The 11259-nt window shown below is 37.7% G+C and overlaps 1 protein-coding gene across 1 annotated transcript; it reads left to right on the top strand.

Moving 5' to 3' along the window:
* The first annotated feature begins 744 nt into the window (after window positions 1–744).
* Window positions 745–8428, top strand: LOC115920660 (kiSS-1 receptor-like). Its single transcript, XM_030976992.1, has 2 exons — window positions 745–1170; window positions 8417–8428. Exons 1-2 carry the CDS (start codon window positions 745–747, stop codon window positions 8426–8428), a joined length of 438 nt encoding a protein of 145 aa, XP_030832852.1.
* The last annotated feature ends 2831 nt before the right edge of the window (window positions 8429–11259 follow it).

The raw sequence follows: 11259 nt of genomic DNA, 5'->3' as shown, positions 1-11259 counted from the left end.
GGGAAATAAATGATATCTGGTTGTATTCTAAGCGTAGTCGTTTTTAAATTCGATCACAAAATAACTCTCGACCTTGCCATCGGAGCAGAGAAGAATTATAGGAGTGTAAACGGGATGAACAAAAAGATTCATCGCGTACTTTCCCAGCCTTGTGTGCGAACATTTAATGCACTCGAGATGCAACCGGTTGCATCCTCTCTCTCTCGATGGACGGATGCTGCGTGATGGTTTGGGTATCACACACCATTTTCGCATTGTCCTACCAAACGCGAGGCACTTGTTGTTTTCCTTGAAGATAATCACTTTACAGGTCTCGAGATTTTAACACCATCAATGAATCCCTATGTTTATTATTCAAAAGGATGTGTAAAGCTTCGTACGTGCATACAACTTTGCCGACTTGTTTTATCCATGCTTTTCTACTTTTTGCTCTCTTTACGCGCGCCAGCATTAGGGATAGGTGATTACGCGGCTCAGGTCGACGACGGGGGGTTAATGAACAAAGATTCTTTGATTAGGAGAGGGGGTGAGCAGGTGTGCGTTAAACGTTGATCTCGTTTGCACTCATTAATGAAAAGTCTACACATGTGCGTCATTAATGACAACACAACTGGTAACCATGGGTATCCGAATAGAGTAATCAGCTTGGATTCCAATAACGTCATTCTTTGGTGTTTCTTAACCCGTCGCACCTAACTTTTGAAATATATTTGTGTTCACTTGTTTACTGACGGAACGCCCAAGATGGAGGTGGTCGAGTTAGAAGAGAGCGTGGTCGATATGGACGTAATCGACGACATCGATCTCATGGGGTGTGGCCATTACTTCTATTCTGATTACTCGAGCTCGATTCTATACTCAGACTGTACGGTCCTTATTCAGAATCTTTTAGGGAATCAGACTGTCCACACCCGAGGTCCAGGGTACATGATAGTCCCGGTCGTCTTCGGGATCATCACCGTGGTCGGCCTGATAGGAAACCTGTGCGTTATCTTGATCATAGCAAGGAATAAGGCCATGAGAAGCGTCACCAACTTCTTCATCATGAACAATGCCGTCAGCGATATGATGTTCCTGCTCGTCTGTGCTCCGATCACCGCCTCGACCTTCGCCTTGCCGACCTGGATCTATGGCGATTTCATGTGCAAGGCTGTAGTCTACATGCAGTACGTAAGTACTATACCCTTATCTCATATCCATTCAGGCATCCCTCATGCAATCATTATTAGTAATATTAGTAGTAGCAGTAGAAGTAGCCACGGAAGAAGAAGAAGAAGTAGCAGCAGCAGCAGTAAGGAAGAATAAGTAGTAGTAGCAGTAGAATAAGTAGTAGTAGAAGTAGTAGTAGTAGTAGTAGTAGTAGTAGTATTAGTAGTAGTAGTAGTAGTAGTAGTAGTAGTAGTAGTAGTAGTAGTAGTAGTAGTAGCAGTAGTGGCAGTAATACAATTCAGTAATAATACTACATGCCCTTATTGGATAACTCGGTTATGGTTTTTAAAACAAAATATATAGCAGAGGTTTAAGCTACCACATGGGCCTTTTACTCTCACTTTCACTTGACTCGGAATGACAATGAGAAAATAGCTATCGAGCATTATGAACACACTGGTCAAGGAGAGAGAGAGACGTATTTGAAGGATAATGGATTTCCCTCGTTTTGGGGAAAAGTTCCGCATGGGTGAACACACTTAGAAATTGTATCAGAGGCACCTGTACGATCAGACTGCAATTGATTAATAAAATCATGCAAAAATACCATTTACATGTACAGCTGAATGCAAAGAAAAGACACGTGTAGTTTTCAGAAATCAAAGTTATGTAAGGATTCTAGTGGACATTTTTAAACATCATTGTATGAATTGCTGGGCATTATTATCTTTCGGTGTGACTTTGCAACACGTACTTATGAGAGGTATCTGAACAGCATGCTTAAAGAGAAGGTTGAGTTCAAGGGAGAGGTGAACAATAATTTGTGAGCGTTATCATTGTTATTATGCAAGTGCGGAAGAACTTCAGAGAAAAAAAATGTTACCTGAAAAGCATAGCTTTTTAAATGCCTTCATATTCTAAATATGACAAGTAACACCTTAAAAATGAAGCCCGAATTTTATACCACATGTTTTTGTAGTCCCATATACACATTTCTGTGTGCAGTGCTTGTTACTTTACCAAGACTGGGCCAAATTTCTTATCGTTTTGATGACTCCAGAACCTTGCAGTACACATCAATACTTATATGCTACATGATCAACTTTTTCTGATCGATTCCACACCGTTTTTTTCTTCTCCAAAATGCAATCGCTACTTGCGCAGTTCCAGAGATACTTTGTTGCTGCAGATTACCTCTATCAAAACAAACATAACACTAGGTGATCAAGCATTTGCTTGTGCAGCCCCAAAAGTCTGGAATTACTTACCATTTGAAGTCAGGAAATCACCATATGTGAATATCTTTAAATAAAAACTGAAAGCACATCTTTTCAATTAGCTATAAATCTAAGCATATCAGGAGCTCTTGTAGCGCGGTAGAATATATACTTCATGTTGAATAGTCTCTGCGCTCTATGAATGTATTATTATTATCATTGTTATAATATTATAACCAGAACTCAACTTTATCTTTAAATCTGGTAAATGTCAATGATATAGTATTCAATCGCTACCCAACATTCCTAGAGAGAGAGAGAGAGATAATCCACCCGACTTTCTATAATATAGATATGATCAAAATTTGCATCCATTTTTGCATCCATAGATTTTTCCCGTGTTCGCCAATAATAACAAAAAAACACATCCTATATAATAGTGTATCGGTGTTGATGCATGTATTAACTGTGGCGTATCCTCCAAACTATTAATTATTATATGCCACATAATGTCGCTGTTTTCACGAAGTGACGGTAGTGGAAAAAAAATTGCATTCACTTTGCGTGACGATTTTTCTCACTACCGTCACTTCGTGAAAACAGGGACGATATAATCTTCCTTTGCCACATTGTATTTATCATGGGAAAGATAACACCAAAGGCTTCAAGTTTATTTCAATTGTTTCCCGGTGCAATATTAAAGGGAAAGTCCACCCCAAAAATAAGTTTGTTTCGATAGAGGCAGAATAATAAGAAAATCAGGTGAGTGAAAGATTGAGCAAATTCTGAATGAAAATAAGAAAGTTATGAATTATTGAAGTTGTGATCAATCAAATACAAATTGGCAACTCTGTGACTTATTATACGAGCTCTCCTTCATTTGCTTTGTGCATAATATTCCATAAAATCATGTTTTCTTCGTTATTGATGTCGGAATATATATTTGTTCCTTGCAGGGGGAGTATAGAAACATATTTGCAATTATTATATTTAGGGTGCATGTATGGTTGAAATTTTTCTTGAGGGAAAATGAAAATTTTAGATTTTTTTAGTACTGAGCAAATGGAAGTTGAGCTCGCATGATACGTCATAGAGTTGCCAATTTGTGTTTGATTGATCACAACTTCAAAAATCCTAACTTCCTTATTTTTAATCGGAATTTGCTCAAACTTTCACTGACTTGTTTCTCTCATTTTTCTACTCCTATTAAAACTAACCTAATTTCAGGGTGGACTTCCCCTTTAATCTATGCCGATGTTAAAATGGTTGTCATGTCAAATAGTGACGTCATTTGTTAAGGCCAATCAACAGGGACTTCTAAATTTGAGTGGACTGCTACGTGTGATGCCTTCTAAGGCACTGGCAGGCACACGTAGTAGTCCATGTTATCGTCGTGCAAATCTAAAAGTCCCTAATAGATGGCCCTTCCCCTCTGGCCCTCTGAGATGTTACACCAATGTCCTCATTTTGGGTCAAAGTTTCCGCTCCTTGTAAGAGCAAAGAGACTTCAATAATTATACAAAAATGAAAACCTCTCTCTTGAATTAGGCCATTTTCGTAATGTAACCAGATTCATGCATATGCCTTTGTGAAGTACCTGGATGCGACTTATTTCATTCACCAATACCGGTACCAATATTTATAAATGTATCTTAATATTCAGAATTCAAATTGCATACGTCAGTTGTTGCTAGGTAGGACAAACAGTATGGCTTTCTCCACCTAACAACAAGTAATATATGCAATTTACATTCTGACAATTGAACAAAAATTTATACAGGTGAATGAAATAATTGGTATCGAGGCATAATTGGTATCGAGTATAAATTTGGTTACATTACATTACGAAAAATGGCCTATTACGGGAAGTCCCCATTTTGAATGCTGAAGCTCAGCTTGCCATATTAGATGTACATGCTGCATTGAGATTTACACATTGATAACCATTCGTGTCAATAGTGTCAGTAGAAGGAACCGGTGTGTTTCCGTTCTTTTTTTCTAAACCGCTGAACAAAGAATTGTAAAAGATTTCTAACTGCGATCATATATTTCCCAGGCTCTGGCAAGGGTTCTGATGTAACTGATCGGACGTTCGAAGCTGTTTTCATAAGGAGGATAAAATAATTGACGTTTAAATCACGTTTCGTTTAAGCATATTTTCGATGTCCCTAGTGTACGAAAGCATGTGCCGAATTATAAGCATGCCCCATGGTTTCATTTCGTATAGCAAAATGTCATTTAAAATTGCTGTCCATACAATGTTGAATAGCTCGACGCGCTAAGGAGAACATAGCGTGAGATATCAAATCGTATGGACATCGAAATGAGATGATGTGTACTGCATATATATTATTAGGGCATCTCGGCGACATAATAAACACAGTGTCAAATATCATCGAATAGACATTGATCATATATATATATGAAATGTCATCATCATGAGTAGCTCTACGTGGGGAAAATCAGAAAACATATAATCTTGACTAAACATTGGGCTTATATAAATTGTTTCCATATGTATGCATCGAGTGTCTTCCCTTCATTAGTACATAAATGCTAAATTATTGAGCAATTTGGTTAACTACTTTATTTCGATGCTTGCGTCTTCCATATGTACAAAAAATGTATTACAAATATGCACACCTATATGATAACAGGTGTTTTTTTTGGTACTGATTGTGAAGAAAGAGCTAGATTTTAATTTCACATTGCAGCAAGACAAGTGTCTATATCTAACTTTATAATTCTTGTATCCATCAATGCGAAGACGGCATTAATCTAGGCCCTGCAAACGTATAGGAAAAAACTCTTTGGAATTCCATGACATACTGCCCTTGAGCAGTTATCTATACTCCGAGTCAGATCAGGTAGATTACAATTGAGTGAACTGATTGGTTAGATTTTCTTACCACAGTAATTCCCTTCACCAGATCTTTATCATATTCATCGATTAAATCTGTCGCTAATTTCCTGCCGTGCCTGTCATGCCTGCGCTGTAGAAAGGAACTTCCAGGGAGTTCTTTATTACCAATTCAAAGAAATTAAAGATGTAATGAAAATGGATGTTCTGTGGGACAAAATAATGCAGAAATACACATTGGACTATTTTATGCCATAAAGTCATTATTTTCCGTCATTTAAAAATACATCAACATATAATATTTACAATCATAAAGACACACTTTAAAAAAAAAAGAAGACGGAGGGATGGCCCTACTCAGCGTTGTTAGCATAACAATGCTGTTTTACAGAGGGGTCCCTATAGACATAGAAAACATGAAAATAGATAGTACAAAAGTAAGGAAAACTTACAGCAAAATAAGAACTTACGATAATGATAAGAGCAAATTCGAGTAAAACAAGAAACAGGAGAGAAATAGTTACAATATATACAAGAGAGAAAGCTAGACAAGTAAATTATTTTAAAATATAAAAAAATGAAAAATAAAAAAAAGATACAACTACAAGAAGTCTGGAATAGTATTGTTTAAATACTTGTTGAATGTGTGAACAGTTGGAAGTAATTTAGTGGTAGGAGGAAGAGTATTATATTGAATTGAGCTTCTATATTTGGTAGTTCTGCGATAATATAGTCATCATGACAGCTCAATGTGTTAACGGTAACGGGTTAAAAATCATTTCGAGATTACATCAAGGCGGTAGTTAGATCCTTAGGGCGACCTACTTTTGAAAAACAGATTTACAAGAATGTTTTTGATGATGCTTTCGTATTCTAAGGCACACTGCCAGTCTTTTTATAGTTTATTAATAGCAAGTAACCCATCTTGTAGTTAATTCATGTTCTATAAGAAGTTGTATAGATCCCTATAATTAAACTTGGTTGTATTGATAGAGTATCTTGGAAGTGGAAAAAGAAAGAGAGAAAGAGAGAAAGAGAGAGAGAGAGAGAGAGAGAAAAAAAAAGGAACAAAGAAAGTATGAAAGAATGAAAGAATGAATACATCAAATAAGTTCAATCCTTGAAAGCTAAAAGCAAGTGTAGAATGAACATGCGCTTTAATATAGATGTACATCGTCAATCGATACTTCCTTATATTCCACCATTTCGATTGCTATCGCTCTTGTCATTTCATGCTCTAGTTTGGACGCGTCCGGTCCCGGGTCTTATTTCAGAAATTTCGTAGAATTGCATCACAACAAGCGAAGGACTATCGGTTGTTTTTAAAATCTGATACGGATATTGTCACTGTCTTTGACTTTGAGTGCAATAAAGCATGTACCTACTACGAATGAATTAAAGTAAGGTGTTTGAGCCCCCATTGCAGCCCTAGTCTACCAGCGATTTTCGATAACGGTATGTTATAAGAGAGAAGCAAACAGGTTATAGGGGCCTATATATCTTTTAAAGTCTTTTGTAAGCATGTACAATGCATGATTATTACCATATTAGTGAAAGCACGCATCACATTTCGACATGCACATTTGTTTTCGTTTTCTTCCTATTGGCTTTTAATATCTTTCTACATATTTTATATGTCCATTTACCATGTAAACACTGCTGTCCACAAATTGTAAGGCTAGTAAAATTACGACGTTGGATGGTCGTGTAAACGTGCCCTTTGATACATTTCGGGGGTGGGGTGGTTCCACGTGAATACTGAAAGGGTGTATATGTACTTGCTGATGATGTAAACTTCATATGTGATGATAATGATGATGATGATAATTAACTCCTTGATGCCATATTTTAGATGCATGATCATGAGGATCAGCATTTACTTGATTTACAAAGAGGATTTGCCCATTCACGAAGTTAAATCGTTAAATCACAAAAGAAGTCCATCTGATTGATGATGTAACTTGAAAATTAGTTCTTTCTTAACAAACGAAGTAAAAATTCACCTGTTCACTTACGAGCTGCAAACTTCCTCAGAAATGAAAGCTTACCGAAACAGGTAATTCTTCTACCGATTGTGAAGTAAGAACTACACTGTCGCTCATAAAGGTGGAATATTTTGTTTATCCCAATTTATGGAATTATTTTAAAAATAATTTTAAAATAATAGATCTAGATAATAGTATACATTCTCAGATTTTATTGAATAATAATTTGCCAATGTGTGTTTTGTGTCACTGCTAAAGCATGTGTATGCTACTATGCTTATCAACTAGGGGACCTATGCCCTTAAGTCATAAATGACAGTATTGAGGATTAATGCCCCACAAAAGGGCACTAATATAGCACATCGACACGGTTTTGATCATGGGGCCTCACAGTTACGAGGCCATTGCTTTGTCACTGAACCACGACTGTACGCAGCGGGGGCTAGGGTAGAGGGCAGTTTCCATAAATAAAAATAAAAATAGAAATAAAAAATGCAATAAATTTTCAATAATTTATTGCATTTTACCCCGGTTCCCAACATAACATTTTTTCTGTGTGCCCATGCCTTGAGCCATAATGCATGGCCGTCCAGAGGATTTTTTTATGTTGGGGACCGGGGTAAATTGCAATAAATTATTGAAAATTTATTGCGTTTTCTGTTTTGTTTTTTTAATTTATAGAAACTGCCCCCTACCCTAGGCCCCCGCTGCGTACAGTCATGGTTCAGTGACAAAACAATGGCCTCGTAACTGTGAAGCCCCAGGATCAAAACCGTGTCGATGTGCTATATAAGTGCCCTTTTGTGGGGCATTAATCCTCATTACTGTCATTTATGACTTGAGGGCGTAGCTCCCCTACTTAGTAAGCATAGTAGCATACACATGCTTGTCACGCAAAACACATAATTATTGGCAAATTATTTGTCAATAAAATCTGAAAATGTATACTATTATCTAGATCTATTATTTTTAAATAATTTTGAAAATAATTCCATAAATTGGGGTAAAACTAAAATATTCCACCTTTATGAGCGACAGTGTAGTTTTCTATTTCAGGCGTTTATCTTCAGTTCTACTATTTGAGATTACTTTAATTCTGACGGGCGTATTACCGACATTATCCGATAAGTAAAAACATTGATGCTAAATAGTTGGAGTCTTTTCTTTTGAGAGACTGTTCCCTTGCTCTTCTCTGTTTCCAATAGGATTTCCTCTGATCATTGTCTAAAGAAAAACATTCTAAACAAACGAGTGCAAAATTGAAAATAATGATTTTCAATAAATCTTGATTTTCTTCTATGTCTTATCTATCATACATCAAAATCGTTAGCCTCATGGCATGTACTGAGTAGAACCTGGGGGTATTTCATCAAACCTTAACATTGACCTATTGAAATCGAAATCAATTTTGGTTGATGTAACACCCCCCTGGGGAGAAATCATGAACATGTTTTCCAAGAGAGATCAATTCGAGATTAGAGCTTTTAGCCAGATGATGTGAAGTATTGTCATTGAGAAAAGAAATCGATCTTCTGCGGTGAAAAAATATAGGCCCTAGGGCCTGGGTTATACATGTACATTCATGAATTTTCAACAGTAGGCTACTGAGAAATTGATAAATGACAGGATGGGGGCGGTCGGACACTGACCCCCGTAGTTGACCCACTGCAAGTTGTATGTAGGGGTTAGGGGTGACATAAATTACGTGGGCTTCTTCTTTTTCTTGATACGCCGCTGTGATTGGAAGACAGGAACAGTTTGTTGTAATCAAGATGGTCAAAGACATAGGCCCTGGGGCTTGTAGCATGATTTCAGAAATGAAGAAACAGGCAGAATTTTACCTTGGTCAACCCCGAGTGGAGTAGACCCTCTACAAGTTTTATACATGTACTTTCTATCTATCTATCGTATCTTCTCCCGGTTCGGAGGTTGATTGCAACATCTCTCCATTTCACTCTATCTTCTGCCATTCTGGTGCACTCTTGCAGTTTTAGTCCACTCCAGTTCTTGACATTCTCTTCCCAGTTGATTCTGGGTCTCCCTCTAGGCTTTACTTCCTTCCACTCTTCCTTCCAATGCATCCTTTAAGAGGCTTCGGTGCCTTTTAACATGACCAAAGTATTTGATTTTTCTCTCCTTAACTATTCCTACTATTGCAATTTGTTTACGCCCTGCCATGTGCAATATCTCTTTGTCGGTTTTCATTCGTTTCCAGGATATTTTCATCATTCTTCTGTAGATCCACATTTCAAAAGATGTTATTTTATTTTCCCTGGCCTTGTTTATTGTCCATGTTTCTGCTCCATACAATAGGACAGACCATACATAACAGTTTACTAGTCTCAACCTAAGCGCAAATTTCACCTTTCTATTTGTGAACAATCCTTTCATTGCCAGAAATGTTTTCCGAGCAATTTATATTCTTCTTTTTTATTTCTGCTTGGCATCTGGCATCATCTTTGATACTTTGTCCTATGTAGATGTAATTACTGACTTGCTCAATGATATGTCCATCGAGTTTCAAACATATTCTAGGCTTATTCTCTGTTCTACTAAAAATCGTTGACTTAGTTTTCTTGACATTCATGCTTAGACCAAACTCTTCACTTTTGAATCTGCTTCATTCTCTGCGCAAAGTACAGTGTCATCAGCATAACGTAAATTATTAATATTTACACCCCCAATACTAACACCTTTCATATCTGAAATTTCCCTGAATACCAACTCTGTGCACAAGTTGAACAGAGATGGGGACATTACGCACCCCTGACGTACTCCTCTTTTGATTTTTGTGTAACCTGTAGTTTCATTGTTAATTTTGATGGCAGCTGTCTGCTCCCAGAAAAGTTTAGATATGAAACGTATGTACTTTTGTAGGATTTAAAACTGGGGAGTGGGAGAGGGTGCGAAACTGGCTACACATGGGACGTATCCTGGTTGTTTGTACACCCGGGGAAACTGCAATCGGAGCACACGATTCAGGATGGAATATTGTGTTGTGTACGTAAGATATCTCAAGTGGGTTTCAAGGGGAGGGGGCACAGACCGGCTGTGCCCTCCTGAAATCCGCCACCTGGATAAGCTACCGTGATCAGAATACAAGAACAAATTCTGGTAGAAATATTCTGAAAGAGAGAGAGAGAGAGAGATTGAGAGAGAGGGAGAGAGAGAGAGGGGGAGAGAGGGAGAGAGAGAGGGAGAAAGAAAGAGAGAGAGATAGAGAGAGACAGAGAGACAGACAGAGGGGAGGTCGATTTAAGACTATATAAAACATTAAACCCGACCATGTGATGTATAGATTTCAAGCGGGAACCAATCAATGAGGAAAAGTTGAAGGACATGAAACCAACCTGTCGAAATCGTGAATGATCACGGTATGTAGCTCCCTGTGGGTGAAGTTCGTCTCGTCCCCAAACACCACATCAAGACGTGAGATTGAATTGATTAGGTCGTCCTGCCAGCAGTGACATTTTCTTGTTCGGTCACTGGATCTTTAGAGGGTCCAACTCCAAAACGAGTGACGCAAAGAAATCTGATCCTGTACCCTTGATTAATTTTTTTTGCTAAGCAATTTCGCGTTTGCCAGACTCTTGACATCCTTTTGGATAGGTAGAAAAGTAGAAGACGTCAAAGAGGTGTTTCTATACAAATATTAAATATTACAACGTTATTGCCCATTCAAGGGCGTTTCCAGCCATCCTACTTTGCATAGAAAAGAGAGAGAAAGAGAGAAAGAGAGAGGGGGGAGTCAGACCGAATGTTACAAGTAAGCCAAAAGGTCATTAAGGCAGGGCAAAATAGGGAAACGAAAGGCTTCTTTGATTTTCACATTTTCGGATAGAGGTATGCCCGAAACAAACTTGAAAGGTTCGTATTTTAAAATTGTCCAACAATCAAGAAAAAGGGCATAAGGGTGGGGTCCTTAAGCTTCTAAAATTTGTTGAAAATGATGAAAAACATCACACAAAAATCTGACATCTCTACATTTACCGACGGGGCTACAATTACAGATTTGTGGACAGCTTTATCGAACAGAAAATGTCGCTCC

This window comes from Strongylocentrotus purpuratus, unplaced genomic scaffold (assembly GCF_000002235.5).
Source record: "Strongylocentrotus purpuratus isolate Spur 01 unplaced genomic scaffold, Spur_5.0 spur5_scaffold_9, whole genome shotgun sequence".
Lineage (NCBI taxonomy): Eukaryota > Metazoa > Echinodermata > Echinoidea > Camarodonta > Strongylocentrotidae > Strongylocentrotus > Strongylocentrotus purpuratus.
This window is presented reverse-complemented; position numbering and strand designations above follow the sequence as displayed.